We start from the raw sequence: 25,538 nt of genomic DNA, 5'->3' as shown, positions 1-25,538 counted from the left end.
TATAGATGAAGAAGTGTTGAACAGCCTGAACATACTTCTAATTTGGAGCGCACCAATGGGGTTTCAGAATTAATAAGCCATTCATTTTCTCTATAGAGACATTTATTTTTAGGCATAATGTATAACCCTTTCAAAATAGACTTACCAAGAGCTTCGAGATTCTTAAGCGATAGTATTCTGTAGTAACAACAAGGCAGTGTGATTTCAACTTTATTTAAAATAAAAAAAAGTGTGTTTAATAGCTGAATCCCTGGTGAAGAACTACACTACCACTAATCCTTAATATAGATATTTTGGAAATTGAAATTGCGGTAAAAGAGCTCAAAAGTGACCTCCCACTCCCATGAATAATTCTGAATGGCATAATCATGGAATTACATAAACATTAAGTACACAGAGTCATCTTTTTCATATATATTTTACTACATATCAAAGTTTGAAATGTTTTGTAATCATGCTGCTTGTTGGTTTTGTTCATGGCTTAGAACTCTTTATTGAAGAACTTAGAAAGAAACTAATGTGAAAAATACTTGCAGAACCAAGTCCACAACAAAAGTGGGAGTCACTGTTGCTCTCAATCAAGTCTAAAATGAAGGTCCAATTAGATCTCAATACAATGTCCAATAATTCTCACCAGCCTCTTCGTGCTCAACACTTTCTAATGGATCGGACTCTCTCCTCCCTATAATCTCCTTACAGCTTCTGGTTTTACGTGAGATCATCTCATCATCCGTTCCTTCTCCACTGTCCCCCTGTGAACAGACAAAATAGTCAGTGACAGTCCGAACCAGAACGGCTTGAGCTGGGTCATGGTCTTCATCTTCTTACCCTGACTAAGGCTTTCTTCTTTTTTTTGGCATTGGAGTTGATACCCAGTGGGCTGTTTTTCTGGGTTGAGTTCTTCTCTGCGCTCTTGCTGGCAGATCCAGGGCCGCTAGCGCCCATATTCCAGCGTCTCCCGCCAAACAGTTCGATAGCCTGGGCCAGTGTTGGGCCTTCAAATTTTGCATCTTCCTAGAAAAGGGAGAGTTTTACAGCAATACAAGTGAAACGGATAATAAAATTGGACAACAACGAAAAGAGTAAAGGAAGTTGCTCCTTAGATGGCCTTAAGTTAGCTGAGTTTATACTAAAGGGGAAATACAGTATTTCAGAGTTATCTTAGTCATAATTGGAAAGTGTTTGGTGTTGTGGAAACATCAAACATGTGGAAGTCCACAAATGTGAACTTCTAATATAAAAAAATTATTTCAAGGTCACACCGAGGAAAACACAACATGTATACTAGACTATCCTCCTGCTTATAAACCTGCCTCAGGTGGTTTATACATAATATGCTAGATGGACGTCTTTGACCATTGAGCCATATATTGCTGTTTTTTCAGCTTCTTGCATAGGAGAGCCATGTTTTTTAAGATTCTGTGTCAGGTTAAAAGAACCAGGTTAGAAGAAACAACATTTAAAAATTGGCCACGGGACACCTGCATTCTGATCTTCATTGTGCTACAGCGGTTTTATTTAAAATTTTACACACAAACGCGTTTGGTCTAATTGACCCCTTACACTTCTGCTCTAGTAACGTACTATTCTTGTACTTAATAGAAATTTTGTATGGTAGTGCTAACTGTATTATGTTCTCCCTTGGATTAAAGACATCTGATTGTATTATTGTCATTTGTCACTTTGGATTACAACATCTGCTAGATGAATATAGGGCTGCAACTAACGATTATTTTGATAATCGACTAATCTAATGATTATTAGAACGACTATTCGGTTGATTATTGCAATGATTAATCATTAGATCTTAACCGACTATTCAGCTTGTGTCCCGACTTAAAAGGTTGTATTAAACGTGCTTACTAACAATAAAGAGGACAAAATCATCTTTTAAAAATATCTCTAAATGACATTCATTGAGTTCCAAGGAAAAAAAAACTTTAAAAAATACAAAATACAAAAAAGTTTAATTCAGTAAAGAAATTCACTGCAAAAAAATCCTATTGTAATCAAGAGTTTTTGTCATGTTTTCCATATATTCTCTAAAAGCAAGTCTAAATATCATATATGTTGCTTCTCAGGTAAATGTATCTTGTTTTAAGTAGGTGGTTTTTAGATATTTTAAAATATTAAATATTGTTTTCAACATTCTCCAATAACAATTTTTTTTCTGCAGTAAAGCTACTAATGTAAATATATGTTGTTTTAAATTAGTTTTAGATATTTATATTGGAAAACAAGTAAAAAAGACTGATCAAAAACTTTGTTGCAGTGTATAATGGGCTTAGACTACACTCGCTAACATTTTATTTCACTTCGATCGATCTTTAACTCACAAAAACAAACTCTATCTTCTTAATTAAGCTGCATATTGCCGGTTTACTTTACAATAAGATACACACGTGACACACAGGCTACAGTATATTATGATTCAATACGTCACAATCCATCACGTTATTAATCAAGCTACTGCAAACGCGCACGACGGACGTGGGTTCCTGCACCAGAGGGTACCTCAGTCGGGTGCTGTTTCAATCTATCCCCCTTCACGCGACTCATAGATGTGGCGCTGACAGCACAGAGAAATTACATTTTTGTAGTTTGTTTATGATGCACTTCCTTATTATTTGAACTTTAATAAAGGATGCATTAAAGATATAATGCAGATGCAGATTTTGCTTGCAGAACGCCAGATCCAGCTCTGCTATATTTCAAGATGACAGTGGTTCTGTATTTCCTTATTTTGCATTTTTCCATTATAATTCCATTATATTTTGTGATCTACATCACCTGAAGCTGTTTGGAAAGTTAGAGTGCATCTGGACATGTGATTTCTTCCTCTCCTCAGTCACGCGTGAGCTGCTGAGCTGCTCTCTTGCATCATCATTAGAGTTACATTAAATGAGATCGAACAACTATTCGACAACGGAAATTTTTGTCAACAATTTTTTATTGTTGACCTTATTGATAACGTCGATTAATCGTTTCAGCCCTAGATGAATAAATGTAAAAGTACCTGGTACAGGCTAACATACTGCCTCCGCAGCCACTGCAGCCTCTGGTCAGGAAACTTTCTGATCTTCCTGATGGAGTTGAGCAGCTCCTGGATCCCCTCATGCAGCATACGGGCCGTGTGCTTTGGGGCCACAAAGTGTATCAGTCTATTGTCTGTAGTGTGAAGTCCATAAAGCAGCGTGACACCATTTTCACTAAGGTTCATGTTACAAAGTTTGTGCTGTAGACACACAAAGTTAATGTCCACTCCAGGGTGACCCATAAACACAGCCTTCACCACATTAAGGTCCAGGAACCCATCAGATAGTCCACAGTGCACAGGATGGCCTAATGGTAAGTGGTCTGGGGATGGTGGGTGTCCAATGAAGCCTCTAGCTCTTCCACCCAGGATGCAGGTGCTGTGGGGCTTGGACCAGGTAAGGAAACAGTTGTCGGGTTGTAGACGGAGGAGGCAGCGGGCGGTGATATGGGTTTCGGGGTCGTAGTGGATTATGGTTGCTCCCTGAAGCAGGAACTGGTGGATATCTGGCTGCAATGAGAGCACGTACCAGGGGAGGAGCTCTGTACCATGACTGAAGGGTCCATGCACCTCTTCTGTGGTCTGGAGGTCAACGTCTTTTGCTAGCTCAAGTGGGTCCACTTCTGAATCTGAAAGGTCCCCTACTGAAAACCTACAGAAGTGACATGAAGCACACAGTGCCAAGAGGTGAAGCATGGATAAAAGAATGAGTGATTCAACAAACAGAACTGTTCAGTGTCTTGGATGTCACAACAACATACTCATTTCACAAAACAGGTTGACAGAACGTACATTATTAAAGTTCTATATCTACAGATACTACTCATATTTAGGTGCCTTTATGTAATACCTTTCAATGATAGGAGATAAATGGCCTTAAATTTTGGACTATGGCAGAGTTAGCATCTTTAGCTTGTGGGTTAGGTCTTGATCTGGATCTGGGCCTTGAGGTGTCTAGTCTTGACATGGGTCTAAAGGGGGTCTATTATTTGACTGTCTTGGTCTGGATATGGGCCTCCAGGGATCTAGCCTTGGTCTGAGTATAAGGAAATCTGCTTTTGGTCTGTTTTTTTGGGAGGCTGTTATATAAATGTCTTCTGGTCTTGATATGGGCCTAAAGGAATCTAGTTTTGGTCTGAGACTTAGTGGGTCTGCTGTTTGCCTGGATCTAGGAATTTGGGGGTCTGTTTGACTGTGTCTTAATCTGGATATGGGATTTGAGGGATCTAGTCTTGGTTTGGGTCTTGAGGGGCATGCTATTGGTCTGGGTCTTTGGGGTCTGTTATTTTACTGTGTCTTGGTCTGAATATGGGCTTTGAGGGATCTAATATTAGTTTGGATTTTAACGGGTGTCTGCTATTTGTATATGTCCTGGAATTTGTGGGGACTGTTTAATTATGTCTTGGCCTCAATATGGCCTTCGAGGGGTCTAGTCTTGGTTAGGATTGTCTGGATCTTTGGGGTCTGTCATTTGACTGTGTCTTGGTCTGAATATGGAAGAGAGAAAGAGATGGCAGTTGTCTGACTTTACATAAGTGATATGATGAGTGAATTTTCATCTTTGCCCATACAAAGCATGCTTTGATATATAATGGTACAAAGTTTAACACACAAGACAATTTCCAAGAGGCTATGGAGAAATGTAAAGATAAATACAGGGATATATCATAGCCAGACCTTTCAAGATGCAGATTGTCTCTCAACAGATTAAAACACTAGGGACAGAGTCTAAAACATTGGCAATGATACTCTCCAGAGAACTTTCCTGACACAGTTTTAACAACCAATATGAGTGCCTTCCTCCACATGACAAACTAGCTTCAGCACTGAGTTCAACCAGAGGTAAAAACCCACTGCTTTCTGTCTTCCAAGGAAGCCTAGGAACCATTATGCTGCTTTGTACATGGCTTAAAATGCATAAAAAAATTCTGAAATGTGTTCCACTGAGAAACATTTCACTTAAAGGTATAGTTCACCTAAAAATTTTAATTATCAACCTTAATCAACCTTTCAAAACCCTTATGAATTTCTTTATGGAACACATACACTGTTAATTGTAGCACACAGTCCAAGCTTGTCTTTCCATACAATCAAAGTAAATGGAGAGCAAACATGACTTTCAAGGTCCGATTTTCTAAGAATAATGACTTGTACTTTGCTCTGTAAAGTAAACAATCCCTTTAAATGACAGGTTTTGCAATCTCCTGTGAGATGTTTGAAGGTTCAGATGGAACCCTGAGCACTTAGTTCTATCACTTTCTTTTTAAAATGATCTCAAGGCTGTCATGAGAGGAGGATAGGTAGTAATCTGTGACATTAAGTGCTTGTCTACTGAGTTGTTCATGGTTTGGTTAGAACTTTAAAACAACCTAGCCATAACCTTCAAACATAATGGCTTGTAGGAGTGGAAGATAAGAGCTGAAGAGACCCATTCAAGTTCCATATAGAGAACAAGGAAAGTATATTTCTTAACATTTTTCATTAGATAATCAATGTCAAAAATGTCACAAACAGTTGAGGGGAAAAGAAAGAGTTCCATAGAGACCTCTGCTTTGGTTTGCAGAACAATTGTTCAAGTACAGAATGAGTTTAATTCCAAATAAAATTTAAACACCTTAGTGAATTACCTACAGCAATGCACTGTACTCTGTTCCAGACCATTGGGCCAAAAGATTAAAACACTGATGAGCACAGGTAAGGGGTAATGAAATAACCCAAACCTAAACACACAGAGCCTTTTAATGGTATGGTAACATACTGTGAATGATTCAGCAGATGGGTGAATATCATGTATATCATACATTTCAAACAGACATCATATTCTTGCAAACAGGGTACAAAATTAACGCCTGCCAAGTGCCAAGAGCAGTACAAATTGGCGAGTAAATAAAATGTACTTCACTAGCCATTTGAGCAGTAACTTCTTCAGGAAATTCAGCATAATGCATTATTCAAATCACAAAAACTAAAGTCTGACCCTTGTTGTTTTTTAAACTGTTACTTTTATTTTATGTACACTAGCGGTCAAAAGTTTGGAAAAGAAATCGGTACTTTTATTCAGCAAAGTGGTATTCAACTGATCACAATGTATAGTCAGGACATTAATAACATGAAAAATTACTAATATAATAATAAAAAAAAAAGGTTCAGAACTTCTTAAACTATTTCAGAGTTCTCATCAAAAGAATCCTCCATGTGCAGCAATGACAGCTTTGGAGATTCTTGGCATTCTATCTGTCAGTTTGTCCAGATACTCATGTGACATTTCACCCCACACTTACACCTTACAGTCTAGCTGATCCCAAAAAAGCTCAATGGGTTTAAGATCCATAACACTCTTTTCCAATTATCTGTTGTCCAATGTCTGTTTCTTTGCCCATTCTAACCTTTCCTTTTTGTTTTTCTGTTTCAAAAGTGGCTTTTCCTTTGCAATTCTTCCCATAAGGCCTGCACCCCTGAGTCTTCTCTTTACTGTTGCACATGAAACTTGTGTTGAGCGGGTAGAATTCAATGAAGCTGTCAGCTGAGGACATGTGAGGCATCTATTTCTCAAACTAGAGACTCTGGTGTACTGATCCTCTTGTTTAGTTGTTCATCTAGCCTTCCACATCTCTTTCTATGCTTGTTAGAGACAGTAAATTTTTTGGGCAATTTTAAGCATTGTATAGCCTTTATTCCTGAAAACAATGATTGACTGATGAGTTTCTAGAGGAAGACATTTCTTTTTTGCCATTTTCGACCTAATATTGACCTGAAGACATGCCAGTATATTGCATACTGTGGCAAATCAAAACAAACACAAAGACTATGTTAAGTTTCATTTAATGAACCAAATAGCTTTCAGCTGTGTTTGATATAATGGCAAGTGATTTTCTAGTACTAAATTAGCAATTTAGCATGATTACTCAAGTATACGGTGTTGGAGTGATGGCTGCTGGTAATGGGATCTGTCTAGATTTGATAAAAAATTTCTTTTTTCAAATAGTGATGGTGCTGCTTTTTACATCAGTAATGTCCCGATTATACTTTGTGATCAGTTGAATGGCACTTTTTGGTGAATTAAAGTACCAATTTCCTTCCGCAACAGCAAAATCCAAATTTATTTGCAAATTATTCCAAACTTTTGGCCACCAGTGTACATGACATTAGGGTTGCAGCTTTATACCGGTTTCACGGTATGAAATTTTATGGTTATCATACCAAGTACATTTGCTTATCTACGGTATTGAGAAATAAAAATACAACCGGACGGAGAACCTGCGGGGCATCTCCTTTCCTCCTCGACTGCATGTCAGACTCGCCAACTTGCCCCCAAACCGTGATATTTTCTGAGACAGTTATTGTAACGTGAAAATCTCATACCGTTGCAGCCCTACATGACATGAATTATTAAAATCAAAGACATATAAATACTCTACTGAAGGTGCTCTTAGAAAAGATCAGTGACTTATGAGTCACGACTCATGCATTGACATAAGGAGCGTTTGCACTGACAGTACATTAAAGTCACAAAACGATCTTAAGTTATTAATTGTTAATAAGAGCTGCTGATTTCCATTGACATAAGTGGAATTGATTGTTGGTGATGAAACAACGTTTATGCAAATTACCATCAAGAGTGCAGACATCGATCTGCCATCTGATATGGTTGGATACATAAGTAGCAGAGATTCAGCGACCTCCTGTTAAGTAATCGCGGTCATCATTTTTCCTTTTGTGTTTCACAGAAGAAATAGACTCATAGGCATTTGGAACAACACAAGGGTAAATGATGACAAAGTTTTCATTTCGTGGGGAACTATTTCATTAAGTCTAGACCAAAACAAGTCAAAAAGTTTTTGTGACAGGGTCAGTTTTCACATTTCGCACGACATGAGCTGTTAACCGCAAATATAAAATGAAAAAAGGGACAAAGAAAAATCTTTTGGTATAAACTATGCAAAATACAGTTTCATAGCTGGTAAGAAATATTTATAGCTGTCAATTTTCTCGTTACTGGAAAGTGTAGCACATTGTTAATTTTGGACTCTGTTTGCAAATGTATGGTGAATTTCTCCTGGGTCTTTGGGAAGGTTACTCACTGGTCTCTGCTCTTGTCTTTGAAGGAGTTCTTGAGGCAAATGTTGATTTCTCGCATCCTCTCCTCAGGCTCTTCGGCCTCTAGGCTTCGATTGCAGCTGCGAATCGTCTGCAGAATGTTACTGACAGTCGCCTCCTTGTCTGCGCTGTGGAGTCCGTCGCTCCCCGCCCTCTGCAAGAAATGCTGCTGGCCGTTGTAATCTGTGATGAACTGTGGAAGGCAAAGATCAGTTCATTTAATTTATATTAAGCAGACGTTTTTATCCAAAGCTACTAACAAACATTCAAGGTTTACATTTTACTGTACCACTTGTGTGTGTTCCCTGGAATTCAGACCCATGACCTTGTTGCTAGTGCTCTACCGGTCTTGTAAGTGAAGTGAAGTGAAGTTGTGTCAAACCAGCTGATCACATTAGCGCTTACCAGACCAAGAAACTGTTTTCGGTTTTGCGTGCAATATTCCTCAGACGGTTAGTGAATGCAATGTGGGCAGTACAGGGACGTGCCGTCTGAGTTCTGAAATCTACTCCACCACAGAGATTCCACACAAAAGAAAAGAACCACAACTATGGACATTACGGTTAGAATAATGGGTTTTAAAAAGCTTTTCTTGACTCAAAGATGATTTGATGGATAGAGTGACAAAACGTCTTTTCGCCGGTTTAATCAATCTAATGTCCTTTTTGTAAATCCAGGAAGCATTTTAGTAGGCATAATAAATGCTTGATGAAAAGGTAATTATGGCTCTGGCCAGCTAATATGGTCTCAGGATTATTATTGTAACTGTAAAAGGTGATTAAAATTGACTGTGGTGGTAACATTTCCTGTATAAGTCATCCTCACTTTTTGGAAATACTTAATCCTCACCTCAACAGAGTCTTCTTGAGAATCAAAAGATGGACGTAGTCCAATAATGCTGGCCGCACCATCTAGAGCCTCATTGAGTTCCTTAAGGAACACACCACAGAAGGGCACCACTTTACATCCTGGTATGTTGAGGGCACGGTTGACTATTTTCTTGTACTCAGTTGATGACTCGTGTTGGGCCATGGCATCCTTCAATCCACGCATGGTCTCAATATCCGCCTGGTCCATAAACTGCCACATCTTCAGCACTTTACGAGACCTGGGGAGGAACATGTCATAAGGAGGGCCATAGCTACAAATTCTGGACCTTAGTGAACATGTTTCTGGGATTGATGCTTAAACAAACAAAATCTAACAACCGGAAAAACAAGTGCATTTTTATAACCCATTGGCAAAAAGCATTTTGAGTTTAAGTATATACCTCACATAAAGTTGTTAGATTTTGAAAACAATACTTAAAAAAATATCTTTTGGCACTTTGAGCTTTTCAAGAAAATGTATCTTGCTTTAAGGATGTTTAGATGTTTTTACTGGAAAACAAGACAAATTTACTAAAATATTTTTTTTCAGAGAAACAGAGTAAGCACCACAAATCAAACTATTGATTTGGAGAGGGTGGATGAGTTAAAAAAAAAATTAAAACTACTTGCATCACGTGGAGCAAGATTAGTGACATATAACGCATTATACTGGATTCTACATCAAATCTACTGCAACTGATATGGGGCCCCCCTGGACCTAGAATCATTCCACCCTTCACCCCATTAGTGACAGCCCTGTTGGTAAGATTGATCGTTTTTCATGTTAAAAATGTGCCGTCAATACAAATCAGCGACTCTAAGCTCCTTAGGAATGTTCCTCACGTTAAGCATCCTGCAAATCAAATAGTGAGGAACATTAATTCTTAAGAGGTTTGTTCTTTTTCTAGACAAGCACTTAAAAGGCATCATGTCATACCTGAGACCTGCCAAGAACTCCATGACCGCATTGTAGTTGCCCATGTTCCAGCAGCATTTTGCCACATGGACGAGGTATGAGAAGACTTCCCTCTTCTCCTCCATGGACCCAGCATTCAGAATGAGCCAAGTTACCCACGAGCTCACCTAAACACAAAATAATGCTTTATTAAGGGGAACTACTGACAAAAGAACAACAAAAACAGTTAGTCTGATCTCACCTAAACTTTTTCTTTGTGTTGGATGAAGGTCACATTAAAATTGTCATGGAAACTTTAACATACGTTTACTTTTTTAATGCTTTTAAAATGCCTTTTTTGTATAGATTTGATTGTTTTCTTGTTCTTGGCGCAGACCCAGACTTTCAATATTATTTTGAAAGTCTATCTTAAAAAGATTATTTTCATTTTATAACGGACTTATTTAATATATATTTAAATTCTTACACAAATAAATGTCCCTCAGTTAAAGGACAATTAATTAAGATTTTTTTTATGAATCCTGATCAGAAATGCATAATGCATAGATCAGAAAAGAGCTCACAGGGGAAAAATCCCATCATATTTTAAAACTGAAATAAATGCTTTTCCTTTAAAAAAAAGTTCAAGAACAAGCTTGGAAATGAGAACTATTAAATTCCTTTTTTAGCTTTCCAGCCAACAAATAAATAACGTAAGAAGAGATTATCTAATAGTTGAAGAGGGCAATATTCAATGACAGAGAAAGTAAACAAGTCTATATATTCCTTTCATTAAAATCAAGTCTGATTTCATTTGCTATTTTGTTCCTCTTTAATGCCAAGAGCAAATGTATTCCTCTATAGTTATTAATTAAGGCCTGAAGGAAGCAGTTCCAGTATCATAAATGCCACTTGCACAGGAAACCATCACTATTACTATTACTCATTCTCAGGGTTAGAGATCTGAGCAAAACCTAAACATTTATGTTGGTGCAAACTCATCCATCAACATTTATGGCTTTTTAGGAGATGTGTGCTGTTACTTTTTTAAGCGACCAAAATAAAGATTTTAACCTGAGGGTTGATAAAACAAGGGGGGAAAAATCCCCTATGGGTTCAGGCCAATAAGAGTCCACATAGTAACCACTCTGAATACCCTTACAAGCATTTTGCGATGTGTTAAAAAAAAAAAAAACACTCTGAACACCACATAGCAACAGCCTATTAACCACCCAGAACACCTTAGCAGCCACATAGCAATACGCTAACAACCACTCATAACATCTTAGCGAACATAGCAACATCATGTCAATGCCCCTGCTACCACTCAGAACACCCTAGAAACAAGCTAAAAAAAAACACCTCAGCATTTGCACAGCAAAACCTTGGCAACAACCCAAAACACCCTAGAAATGTGGCTGAAAGTTTTGCTCTGACAAGCAGCCAGTCACAAGTATAACAGCACTGAAATAATAACTTTTCCTTTATGTTCAAGCTTTCCATTGAGCTCATTTGCTACATACAGGTCAAGTAAGCAGCTACAGTAAATGCGCAATCGATCCAAACTAAAGCACCCATTTTTCATTTAAAGGTCCACTCAGTAATTTGTTTTGATGTCAAAGTGACTTGCATTGGCTTACAGTGACACCTAGTGGCCTGGAAGCTGCATCATTCATTCAAACAGTAGTTTTCAGTTACAGATGCCATTGTAGAAATTTACCTATGCACATTAAGACAGGGTTAATTTAATCCATGAATGAAAGTGTACAATAAAATGGTAGTTACTGATATTAAGCAAGTAATATTCCTCTGGTCATGTGATGCTAACCCTAACCCCGCCCCATAAAATAGCTTTTATAAAGTTACTGATATGACTGAACTCTCATGATTTCATACATATGTTTCAATATTATCATTCATGTCTTTAAATGAGTAAAAAATGACTGAGTGCACCTTTAAAGATACCTAGAGATCACATTTCCACTCTCTCTTTCAAGCAAACAGTTTTACCATTAAAATGTCACACAATCCAGGAGTCTTTAGTCCTGAAATGTCATAACCAGCAATCAGTTTGATCACAAATAGTTACACGATGGCACGTTGTAGCTTAAAATGCCTCACATAAAGTCAGTCAGTTACATAAACAATTGTGCTGTGGTTCCGGATGATCAGGAACATTTAAAACGAGGACACAGGTATGCTTGTGTCATTTTACCAGCATTCCATTGGTCAGACCACTGTTCTTGAGGTACAGCGCAGGCCGGACGGCAACACAGGTTAGATACATTACAAGATTACGCAACCAGAGACACTGGACAGTGAAAAGGGGCTTTAAACTGGGCTGCCGGTCAAGAGATTGTGAACAACTGACTACAACAAATAAAATGTGTGTGTGTGTGTGTATATATATATATATATATATATATATTTAAGTAATATCACATGAGCAAGAGTGCGATATGGCCCTACATCAGCACTGCTGTTATTCTGCCGCAGGCCGAGTGCTGTAGTTAATTACAGCAGTGCTGATGTAGGGCCATATAGCATGATTGCGAGTGTGATATTGCTTATATACAACAGTTCAATGAACAAGTACATTTTAAAAAATTAGGAAAAACTGAGTAAGGTCATAAAAACGCAATTGTGCATGGAACTTCTTTCTTACGTGACTGATCAGAACCTGCCGTTGCTGCTTCAAAACAAAGGATGCGTCCAAGCCTTCATTAGTAATTCAAAAATGTCACTTCAGAAATAGTAGCTTGTGCTGTTTCTAACAAGTTATTGGATAAACAAGGATGGACTGATGGGTGTGTGCATGTGTGCATGTCTATGTGTGTGTGTGTGTGTGTGTGTGTGTATAGAGAGAGAGAGAGCGTGTCACCTGTTGCCACTCCCAAGCAGATATGCTGTCACAGTTCTGTAGGTAAGCTTTCTCAGAGGAAAAATAGTGTGTATCCAATGTGGAAACTCGGTAAGTGCCTCGAGTTCTGTAATCAAACAGTCCTTTGTGTCTCTCAGCTGCAATGAGCCTTAATCCTCAAATTGTTCATTTAAAGCAGTTTAAAACAATGTCCTAGTTTAAGTAATGTAGTGGTAATACGAGCAATCATGGAGCGGTGTTCTATGTAAACAATGACTAACGGATTCACTTTACGTCACCAACTGGCTCATATTACACACAAAAATAATCTTTTGCCATCACCTGCTGGCTAACATATGTAATTTCACTCCTAACAGATATATACTGCTCTTACACCTTAGTTTAGAATGGCACGAATACAAGCGGAGTGATACACACACAGTGAAGCGTCCGAGTGCTGATCCTGTCAGAACATCAGTGCTCATGGAACGTCTCTCGTCCAATCAGATTTGAGGACCGGAATTAACTAATATATATATATATATATATATATATATATATATATATATATATATTATACACATACACACAACACATTATTAAAACTTAGAAGGATAGTAGTGAAATGTCAGCTTAGCAGAAGAAATCTTGAATGATCGTAATCGGAGATCACTAAAACTCTTGAAGTCGCATCGTAAACAAAAAACAACAGTAGAACTCACGGCTATGTTAATAGTGAAAGTAAGAGCATTTCCACACGCACAAAGTGATGAGAGCTTCAATTTGCCAGGGAGCATAAAGATTGGACTATGGAGCAATGAAAAAAGGTCATGTGGTCCGATGAGTCCAGATTTACCCTATTCCAAAGCAATGGGCGCATCATGGTAAAAAGGGAAGTGCATGAAGAGATGCATCCGTCATGCATAGTGATCACTGTAAAAGCCTCTGGAGGCAGTGTTATGATTTGGGGTTGCTTCAGTTGGTCAGGTCTAGGCTCAGCAACGTTATGGGGCAATAAAATGAAGTCCAGGTTATCCCATCAATGGATTTTTTTCTTCCCTGACAGCACGGGCATATTCCAGGATGACAATAGCAAAATTCATCGGGCTCAAATTGTGAAAGAGTGGTTCAGGGAGCATGAGGCATCAATTTTACACAAGAATTGGCCACCATAAAGCACCTTAACCCTGCTGAAAGTCTTTGGGATATGCAGGAGAGGACTTTACGGAGTGGTTTGTCTCTCCCATCGTCAATACAAGATCTCAGCAAAAAATTAATGCAACTCTGGATGGAAATAAATGTTTTGACATTGCAGAAGGTTGTCAAAACAATGCCACGACAAATGCAAACTGTAATCAAAGCTAAAGGCAGTCCAACTATCATTCTTAGTATTTAAATGTTAAAATTCAGTACTATTTACTACTAAATAGTAAAAAATGAAATGGTAAAAAATTACAACTAATTGTTGTATTTATTATTGTATTATTATCTAATTTAAAACCGTTTGAATTTACACAACCTTAAAATGCTTTAGCAATACTATAGTCCAATTGTCATGCCAATAATGCTGAACCGAATTGAATATATATATATATATATATATATATATATATATATATATATATATATATATATATATATACACATACACACACACACACAGTATAGAGAGAGAGAGAGAGAGAGAGAGAGAGAGAGAGAGAGCCACCTCTGGATCATCACTGATGAATCTAGTTGACATCACACATTTTTACATATAATCCACAAGACAAAATAATAACAATTTACACAAACAATCCTGTTCAAAAGTTTACACCCACTTTGTTCTTAATATGATCCGTTGCTTCCATGATGATCAATGACTGCTGAGAGATCACGAGTCATGTCTCAGTCAAGCTCGCAACAACACGCGAAAAATTAGTTTGGACTGAAAACAATAATGTCCATAAAAAGGATGTGTGTAGTTTGAGACGAAGAAAAACACAGACAAAAAGTAACTAAATAGAAGATAAACAAACTTATTTGTGTGAAGCAGCAGCACTTAGTAAACAAACTTCCAGTATCCAGGACGATGGGTGTCAATATAGACCCCAAAACCACAAGTACAACTGGGACCGATGGGATGAGTAAGAGCCAGCTAAAATCTTACTTAAGCCCTTTTCGGATGGCAATTATTTTACATGGGGACATGAGGTAATTCCAGCATTTACAGGGGGTAGTCGGTGACTTAACTGCCATCCGAATCCAAAATGTCTGTGTTTTACTCTCACCTCACACAAGAAAATGCCTGGATGAATGAACTACTGTTTTTTGACAAACACCAAGTAATTTAATTATCATCCGAATCCACATTTCTGAGTTAATAATTGAAAAGTCATTTTGGAAATCCTTTCTGACCACTGCTGCGGTAATGTGTAGTTGTGAACAATGGAGGATTGTGTAACAAAAATGTTTGAAATAATTCACATTAATAAAATGTTTGGTGTTTATTGCCATATCAGCAATAAAATCCCATGTGTCAGTCTAGTATGACATATGCGATGGAAACTCTTGAGGAGGAGGAAAAGAAAAACGAGTGCCAGATCACAAAACTATTGAAATGGGCCATTATCATGGCAGCAACATGTAATACAATTGCATTATAACATTATAATGTATATAACATATACAATAATGCATAGGACTTGCATGACTACTTATTTATATGGGTCGACTTATAGTACATGAAAAGTGGCCGGGTCAATGTCAACCTTGTTTAAAAAGTTGAATTTCCACTGCCACTTTTTAAACACTGACAGATAATTCCAAACTATGTCTGTCATTTTGATAGATAAAACATAAGACGACCATTTTAACAATCTTTACGGTCTGTGATATGCTTCTCTCCTTACATGTCCGCAACACTTTGCAGAACTGTTCCCTTATATGTGATTTGAAAATTTTATTTTCACTTTAGCTTAATTCCAAAAATATCTGAACACAAATACAGAAGACACAGTTTGAGCATTGAGGAATTTTACATATAACAAGTGCAACTGGAATCATGTGATCGAAAAATAGTCTCGCTCATCACCCGTTATTTAATTGTTATCCGAATGCAGCCATGGAGCCATGCAAATGTAGTTTCACAGATGTAACCCTGAGAAACAATTAACGTCCGAATAAGGCTTAAGTGCATCTTTAATAAAAATCCTCCAGCTACTGCACATTCTTTGGTTTTCCAGAATCTTCTGCAAATTTGAGTGGCTATATGATGTTGACATCCAGCTTTTGACACTTAGGGAAGTTGAGGGACACAACTATTACAAAAAGTGCAAACATGTTTTCTTCTTTGAATAGCTTGTTAATAGTTAGCTACTTTTTATGTAATGTAGCTTGTAATGTAGCTAACTACTTCTTTAAAAGAGCAGCCTGACTGTAGTTTAACTACTTTAAAGTTATCATTAGCTTGTAGCTTGGAAAACTACCATTTCAAAGTAGCTTCCCCAAAACTGCTTGACAGGGCATGAATATGATCGATTTTAAAGACTGCTGCATTATGAAGAGTTAGTCAAGTGTGAAGGACACATTTCTGTGTCTTACATAACCAGTATAGACTGTCAGAGCAGTATTAATATAACTGCACACTTTAACCTGTCTTTATTACTGCTTTGATATGAAACATGACATAAACCAGCTATGAAGTTTGAATGTTTTACATTTTTATGCTGTAGATTTTAATGAATTTGGCCAAAAAATGGTAAAGAAGTATATTAGTATATTTCTATTTTTTATGAATCTCAAAAAATGTGTTTAAGTGGATAGGTACATGCTGTGAACATGAACTAATCCAAGAAAAGAGCAATAGAACAGACACTTGTCATGGAAACTAACCCTTCTTGAAACTATGGCTATGTTACCATCTGGTATTAACATTAGTCTCGACTCTCTGGCGATCCAATTGTAAGTAGACAATGATAAATACAGGTGTAAAGAAAGTCCTAACCATTTTGCAATCACATTTGGAGGTAGTCAGAAATGCATGCAACCACGATGCATTTGCAGTGTTAATGCTCATGTAAATGTTCCTGGACAGCTGCCTATGTAGGCAGTAGACAGCAAGGCAGCTCACTAGACTTTGGAACACTGTGTTGTTGTTATGAAGGCTCACCTCGTTGAACCTGGTGATGAGGTCTTTCACTGTGTTGTGGTGATCATTCTGGATGGGCATGATGGGGGCGGACAGCGAGGCTTTGAGGTGCGGGTGGCGTTTGTGGCACTCAGGGCTGCCCAGGTCTCGCGTGAGGAAGCTGAGGTAATCAAGCGGGAAGACACGACGATACAGCTGCTGCTCCTGCTCTGTCAGGATGGTGGCGATCTCCTCTGGGAACTGGATCAGGTGCCGCAGGTCAGCCAGCTCCTTGCTGATGCCAGTCACGGCCGACGGGAGGATGGTTGAGCTTGCCATGGAGCTGCACAGCTGCCGTTCTGAGACAGAGAGAGTGAGAGAGAGATACATTGGCTAGGTTCAAACAGTTAGTGTTTAGTCCTGACAACAGTATTTACTAACCGGTATGACTGTAAAAATCCTGTACATAAAACAGCAGAGAGGAGCAGACTAAATATTGATACATATAATACATATGAGTAACCAAAGTCAATCCTCTACTCAAACTCCAAATAATGGCTGTAAATTGACAGTAACAATGGTAAATATTAAGACTTTTGTATTGCTTCTTTAAGGGTAATTCTTATTCTGAACTGTTCAGGTTTTCAGGCAACTCTCTGGCTCCTTGTTTTGTCCAGTTCAGTTTTTTTGGACTAAAAAAGAAACCTAGCCTTAACTGCTTTCATAACTGTACTGTATTTAAACCAAACCATATTTAATACTCAAAACCATATTCTACAGCTGTGAGTGTGAGCAGTCATTGTAGTGGGACTCTCTAACAATGGGCGCCATTCTAAAGATACATCAAAGGGATTTTGATGGCATTTATAAATTCAATCAACCATTTAGACTTCAAGGTTCAAATCAATATTCTTTATAGGCACATGACAAGGTTAGTGGTAACTGTGTTCAGTGCACTCCAAAGAAGGATAAACACAGACATACATATTCCAATCATAATACAATAAAGTACAGTATTAACACAGTAATTATGAAAGTAAATCGGTTGCTACTTATGAATACAAATATTTATTGTACAAGTTCTCAAATTAAAATCTACAAGCTCTCAAGTTTTGCAACCGATTTACCTTCATAATAATTACAGGGTTATGGAGATAACCGCAAAAGAGGAAACAAATAAAATAGATAAGTAAATAGTGAGACACTGCAGTCTAATCAGTGCAGTCCAATAAAAGTGGAAGACACAATACAGGCCAGACTTGTAAAAAGCCACAATAACCCATTTACTGTGACACTAATGGACCATTTCTTTAAAACACTGAACACAGTGATACTTCGTTAAGCATCACTGTATTTACATATTTGAACCGTTTCCTCAAGTCTTGTCTGAGATTACGTTTAGCAAACTATTGGTATGGCACCCAAAGCCAGGTCAAGCAAAAATAAAATAAACACTGTGAATCATGCTTGTCTGGACAGTGTCAGCTAGTCCGTGTTTGCAGGTTCCTTCAGCTCTATACGCCGCCATGGTGACTGCCGGAACAGGAGGGGAAGAGAGCGAGTCCTGTTTGATTTGTGTATCCTGTCTGAGGCCTTCTGATTGGACAGGAGTTTGTGTTTCTAGAACACTCTTAAGGCTCTGTTCCAACACCTAGTGAGCTGCTTTGCTGTCTACAGTCTGCATTGGCATTTCAGGGTGATTGAGAGTGAACACGTTCTTGCTCTAAAAATAGCAAAACATCACAATGAATAGAACAGAACGCAGGTGTCTCGAGGCACGTTTTTAACCGTTTATCTTATTTTTAACTTTGCTCGGCATCTAAAAAACAGCGGCACTCTTGCGTGAGATGCTGAAAAAGCAGCAAGACGTAGCACAAAGGTCAAAGACGCCCATCTAGCGTATGCTTGCATAGCAAAACAAATGAAAAACACTGCGAATGGATGCAAAAATGGATTCAGATTAACAAAAGCATAAGAAAAAATATATAGCAAATACAAATATTGTGCAAAATGGTCTTTAGATTGAGCTATTTTATAAATACTTTTCAGTACTGAATTAAGCACATTTAAAATCGACTTTTGCTTCGTCCAAAATCATAGCTGTATTTGTTTTCTTACTGAGAATATGACTGCATTATGAGATTCCATACTTTGTGGATACTTCATGTGATGGTGTCTTAGAATTTGGCTAATATAAGGTATCTTAGATGGCAGCAAAATCAAGCTACATAACTTTTCAAACAGCCTTCGTATCTTGTGTTCATCTATCTATGATGACTTAAAATACTGTCTGGGTATGCAGCTCACTAGATTTTTGAACAGGTCCTGAGTGTGAACACAAATGCAGTGAAATCCTTTGATTGAAAAGTTTTTTTCATATATGTGTATTGACATTCTGTGCAGTAAATATTCTTAAAAAGCTGAACTGACATTTAAATCACACAGAGAGTTCAAGAGGTTTGTATTACACAACATCACCGCATCATATTCTCTCGTAACCATACAGTATCATTAACCATCACATGTATCAGTCTTATGTTCTTTCCTCTTCACACATGGCATCTTTTGAAGCAAAATTGAGGGAAATGAATACACTTCATTAAGCTGTGAATGAGCTGGCCTGATCTTTATGCATGGGCCCTTCATAGTACACGTTTTAAAAAGCTGACATGAAGCAGTGCTCGCTGTGAGTACGACAGCAGTGATCCTGCTATTGAGTGCAACGGTAGGGTTCCGGAAGTAAAAATCCCTTTGATTTTCACCATTGAGAAATAGTTGCTTGGCAAATGCGAAAACATTTCAAGGCAGACCTACAATGTGTTCTGAGATTAAGCATGATGCATCCTTCTGTAGAACAAGAGCCACAGGTCAGTGTGATTCCAAGAAATTGTGTTTCATTGCCAAATTCATGGTGAAGAACTACAGTACCCCTAATTCTCAAGAGAGATCCACCAATCAGTGAAATCGCTTATATTATGGAAACATAAGTCATGTCAAAAGAGTTCAGTAACGAATGCCTACTCCCATGAAACTTTGCAAATAATGAAATCCACTCTCCCTACACTTTCAAACGACTTTATTTGAATGTTATGCAAAATATTTAAATTTGTATTTACTTAAGTAAATAGTTTTATCTTGTACCACCATATTTGATTCAATAACTTAATTTGCAATGTTTTATGGCGTGAATAGTGAATTGCCTCAAAGATGTATAGTACAAAGTCTTTTATGTTTCTCTTCCTCCGATTTGACTTTTTTTTTTGCTTCTAATCAAAAGTAGAAAATATTGCGATCATTATGGAGCAGGTTCATGACTTAGAACTCCTCAATGAGAAACTTCCATACTCTAAGTCCAAACAGAAGCACACACAATCTTCTTGAATATCCAACTGAAAAGAAGATATGTATGGATTAATCCTGAAGAGTTGCTGATACAATGCTACAGTGCTAATGTTTGATTTACAACCACTGAATTGAACTTTTATTACTGCACTAAATAACCGCTCTAGTATCCCATATGCTATAAGAATAAATCATTATTGACAGTGCTTCTCCACAATAAATAACCTGTAACTGCCAACATGGACGGAAGTGCTACACAAACTATGGGATCATTATTACATTTAGTCATGAACATGTACTAACTCAGATAAGCTAAAGAATAAAGCTTGAAATCAAGCATTGACGATGTCAACAAACCCTAAAATGACTGTAAAAATGATGATTCAATCTACTTTACAGTGCATATAATACGATATTTTTAACAGAAGAATTCATCTAAGTGCTTTTATAAAAAAAATAAGCTTCACATATCTGCCTTTTAACCCTCCAAATGTGGCCCCATTCCCTTCCACTGTAAGTGCCTCACTGTAACCTACATTTGAGCTTTTTTTTAACGTAAAGGAGGGACAAGTCGATATTCATTCTGCCACAAATGCTGTTGATTGAGCTTAACTTGTCTTAAACCCAGAAATATTCCTTTAAGCTTGGTTTAGTATTTTAATTTGGCATCCCTTCAATATCAATTCTGTGTTATTATGTTAGAGAGAGGGTTTGTTCACAACGATGTCATAAACGTCCTCATTTACATCCCTACTGTACTGACAGCAAGCTTTTAAATGTAAATAATCATGTCATGACTTAACAGCATAAGGAATATAATATAATAGATTATGACTTATTCCTTGATAACTGCATTTGATTTGACCTTTTACTAATATCTGACATTAAAACTAGAAATGACTAGAAAACAATAAATTAGTGTTTCTACACCATAGAAGATATTATAGATAATTTTGTGTTTTCATCTCTCCTACACCTTTATTCTAAAAACAATGGTCTAAATAAACAGTGAATTTGGCCAATCCAAAAGATAAATATGCAATCGTTACAACAGTAGAACAAATTGCAATAATGGTCAACACATAAAAAAAAAAAATATATAATAATATTAATAATGATTCAATTACTAATATAATATAATACTTATAATTATAATAAGACTTCTCTATTGTTGATGAATGTATTTGTTTTTCCTTTATACTGCATATCCGACATAAGCCAGTGGAAATTAATAGAAAGCAACCTGTCACAATACCATTTTCACCCCATAGAAGAAGTGAGATGTAAAGGGAGGATGTTTTTCTTGCATTTTCCTGTTTCATACACTTTCTAATACACTAAAACACCTATTCTAATCCACATTCTCTACAGTATATAAACAGTGAATTTGTCCCATCCTTGAAAGAGATCATAATTTACTCACCCATGTCATGCCTTTCTGACTGCAGTTACCAACTCTCAACACAAATAAACCATGCACCCCTAATTGATCAGTAAGACATATTCCCTGCTGAAAACTGCATCCCAACATCAAAATGACAAGAAACTAATACGTCACACATTTACCACCCCACAAGCCGGATTGGAGATGCTTTTTCTTGTGTTTTATTGTCAAACACACTTAGCACTCAATACAAACAAACAGCTATGGCTTGGCTGCCAATGCAGATTTTAAACTCTCTATGCACTCTAAGGAAGAACGGCAAAACATTAGTCCCTGACTACAAGAAAAGCACCATGGATTTAAGACTGGACATACCTCAGTCCACATAAGTGTCAGCACTTTGTGTCGTTTCCTGCATGGTAAAGTTGAAGTGTCACTTACTGAGCAGTCTGTAGTCCATCCTTTGGGAGTGGGAGTGTTTCATGGTGCTGGCCGCAGCCACAGACGGCAAGTCAACTCCCTGCTTCACGCCACTAAGACGAGAGGCGCTTAGCCACATTTAAACCACCAATCTGATGCGCTGCATTGCTCACTCGTTCACAAGCACACACATACACACACGTTTTGGCCACTCATACTCCCCTCCCTCTTTCTCTCTCCCTCTCTCTCACACACACTCTTACTCTCTCCATTGGCTGCTCCTCCCTGACAGGTCATGTTACTCAGATGAAAGCAACACATAGTGTTAAGTGCACGGCAAGAAAATTGAGCACCCAAACACGCTGTGATCACCAGTAAAGAGCTCGCTGGCTGACTTGGGTCACAGTCCAGTGAGAATTTGATTGGCAAACAATGACATTATACTCTATATTTGGGCATGAGACTTTAGAGACGGGCTTGAGTGCGATTGCTTCCATCATTGGTTTTCTTGGAACACCCTGAGAGAAACTAAATAACAAGAATCAATCCATTGGCTTTAAGGTCCATGGCTTGTATTTACAAAGCTATTAACCTCTTAACTGCCAGACCTACCTGTGGGATGGATAGGACGCAGCTATTATAGGGTTAACCCTGAACTGTAAAGGGTTAACCGTGGTTGACCCTTTATAGTTCAGGGTTAACCCCATAATAGCTGTGTCCACTTTGTCCCTCAGGTAGGTCTGCCAGTTAAGAGGTTAAAGGTGAAGTATGTGATTTAGTGTTTGCCATTATTAGCACAATATAAAATTTAGGGATGCACAGATCTGAAACCTGGCTCGCTATCAGCTCCAATATTGACCTTTTTTTTACCTGACTGGGTATCGGTCCAACGAGCCTCATCCAAATCCGATACTGTGTGTTAGTAATAGTCGTTACTGTGAAGCTCCAAAAATTACATAAAAGAACCATAAAAGCAAAAATAGTGAGATAGTCCATATGACTTGTGCATTTCATTTTATTTGTGAATCACAAAAGGCTGCGTTTGATAAGTAAATATGTATTCTGCATGCAGAGCACATTTCAGTAAATGCATGTTGCTCTGTTGAAAAAAAAAAATGGCGCACAATATGTGAGCGCTACTCATGAACAACATATAAGTAGATGCTCAATAGATTGGTTTGCCTATAACATGCATCGAGAATGGCACCAGTGGAGCATTTCACCAGAATTTAAATAAGAAGCTTATTAAAATACTTTGACTTAGGCCACACACATGTGAGCAAGCAAACAAGCAAGCACACAAAGGACTTCCTGGAGTGTTCCAACATTCAAAATAAAAGCCCAATGGGTTTAAAGTTAAGAATGCATAACAAAATATATTACTATATGAATATATACAGCATATATATATGTATATATATATATATATATATATATATATATATATATATATATATATATATATATATATATGTATAATACATTACTAAAACATAATAAATAATCGTTATAATTATTATAATAATAATTTTTTTTACAAATTACAACAATACTTAAGTTGACTGGGTTTTAAAAAATTATTCTGTGAACTTATATCCTATTACAACTGAAGTAAACAAAAAAGAGATATGTGAATCATTTTTAGCCCAGATACAAGTAAAAAATAACTTTTTTTTCTACTGAAGATTTTCACATAAATTACTGTTATTTTTGCTGCAGAATTTATCCAGTAGACCAGTTAACAATTACGTTTTTCTTAATAGGCTACACATTTTCAATATATTGAAGTTAAGTGGAGTTACAGGTTTGTTTAGTTACTCCTAATCAGTTCCACACAGTAAGGTAAAAATATTCTACACTGATTAAAAATCGGATAGGTAGAGAAAAGTGGTATTTGAGCATCCCTAATGAAAATACACAAACAGTGACTCTTCAAGCAGGTTTCCCAAACACTCGTCATTGATCTGACAAAAAGATAGTCCCACCCCTAACTCACACCATTGGTTGAGCAACATCAACTCAACACTTTGATAGCGCCACAGAGCCATAAGGTTTACACATTTAGGGGGAATCAACCTACAAATGGCTTTGGCTGTGGATAGTGAACAACACAAGTTCTTGTGAACTTGAAATATAGTGCACAATTCGTATGGACTACTTTAATGGTGCATTTTTGTCATTTTTGGAGCTTGAAAGCATTGTATGGGAATATCACTGTTCACATTCTTCAAAATAACTCCTTTTGTATTCCGCAGAAGAAAGTCACACAGCTTTAGAACAACATGAAGGTGAGCTTATGATGGGTGAACTATTCCTTGAAGTTTCTTATGTTCTTTTGACTTTGCAATATACAGGATTTTAGTAAGTTAATTGTAAACAGATGTATATATAATGCAATATAAAAAGAGGGTTTTCTAATCTGGCGCCATTGAAGATGTGCCATTACCTCCACACACCAAATACGAGTCATCAACGTTTGTGGCTATGCTGTCACTAATCTCAGTGCTATATAAACAACACAGCTGCGAATGTATGACTCAACCTGGGCAGTGCGCAAATCCCTCACCTCTAGCGATGCAGGTCTCAGGTTTTGCATTTTTCCTGCGTGCACAGAGCTGCCTTTCATTCAGAACGCGTGTTCTCCTGACCTGACCCGGTAGACACTATCCCTGTCCACTTCCATTTATCGCCACTCAAGCTGTGTTGCAGCATTGTTTTTCAGGAACCTAATTCTTCTGCAACACGCTTTATTTTATAATTCTCTTGAATGTCTTGTTTTAATCAGGGCTATAACAGTTTTTATAAAACTTTTTTTTAATTTGCCCTTTTAATTTATTTTAGTTTTTTTAAGTTTTCACTTTATGGACCTTTCCATTCTTCAAACTTTCATAAATTGGGAGTCATTTGCGCACAAATGGACCTTTCCCCAAAGAAATCCTTTACCAACGTGATGTATACTCTAGATTTGTTTGTTAAACGAGTTTATGTTAGCGAATTCGTCAACATCCGTAAATGGGGTGAATATGCAATTATCATAATCCACACCCATGAAGACACCTTACAAGGAAGGTCACAGATTTTCGGATGATCAGGAGCAAGTTTAAATTGTTTGTAGCAAAGAACATTCAGAAAATTTGAAAACGTTCATGAATACGAGAATACGTCAGAACAGACTTATGAACAATTTATACCAAAAATGTGTTCGCTCCTGTTTTTTGATAGACACCTCAACCCAAGCCTTTCTGTGTGGGGTTGTCATGTTCTCCCTCTAAATTGGCCGTTGGTGTGAGCGAGAGTGTGAATGTGTTTGTGTGTGTGTGTGTATTGCCCTTTGATGTACTAGCCACCTTCTGCCCGAGACAGCTGGGATAGTCTCCAGCACTACCTACCCTGCACAGGATAAGCGGCTACAGAAGATGGATGGATGGATTTTTTTCATTCTGGTTACTTTCGGAGTCATACAAATGTATTTTGGTTTCATTTCAGTTGTGTTAGTCTTTATTTGACTGTAGTTGATGCAAATGTTTTC

General features: G+C 37.5%; 1 protein-coding gene across 4 annotated transcripts in view; it reads right to left on the bottom strand.

Moving 5' to 3' along the window:
- The window catches only part of LOC127633305 (1-phosphatidylinositol 4,5-bisphosphate phosphodiesterase epsilon-1-like), a 160,336-nt gene that overhangs the window by 32,626 nt on the left and 102,172 nt on the right, over window positions 1-25,538 (bottom strand). For 3 of the 4 annotated variants that reach the window (XM_052112320.1, XM_052112321.1, XM_052112323.1), the window contains 7 exons: window positions 16,906-17,222; window positions 9,938-10,083; window positions 8,981-9,239; window positions 8,116-8,324; window positions 3,017-3,686; window positions 829-1,014; window positions 635-752 (listed from right to left, as the gene is read on the bottom strand). In XM_052112320.1, coding sequence (XP_051968280.1) covers window positions 635-752; window positions 829-1,014; window positions 3,017-3,686; window positions 8,116-8,324; window positions 8,981-9,239; window positions 9,938-10,083; window positions 16,906-17,222 — 1,905 coding nt within the window. Of the gene's footprint in view, window positions 1-634; window positions 753-828; window positions 1,015-3,016; window positions 3,687-8,115; window positions 8,325-8,980; window positions 9,240-9,937; window positions 10,084-16,905; window positions 17,223-22,030; window positions 22,172-25,538 lie in introns of those variants that run through there. The other variant, XM_052112322.1, reaches the window with a different exon arrangement.

This window comes from Xyrauchen texanus, chromosome 40 (assembly GCF_025860055.1).
Source record: "Xyrauchen texanus isolate HMW12.3.18 chromosome 40, RBS_HiC_50CHRs, whole genome shotgun sequence".
In the NCBI taxonomy this organism is placed as follows: domain Eukaryota; kingdom Metazoa; phylum Chordata; class Actinopteri; order Cypriniformes; family Catostomidae; genus Xyrauchen; species Xyrauchen texanus.
The sequence above is the reverse complement of the archived record's forward strand: the minus strand, read 5'-3'. Positions and strand labels throughout refer to the sequence as shown.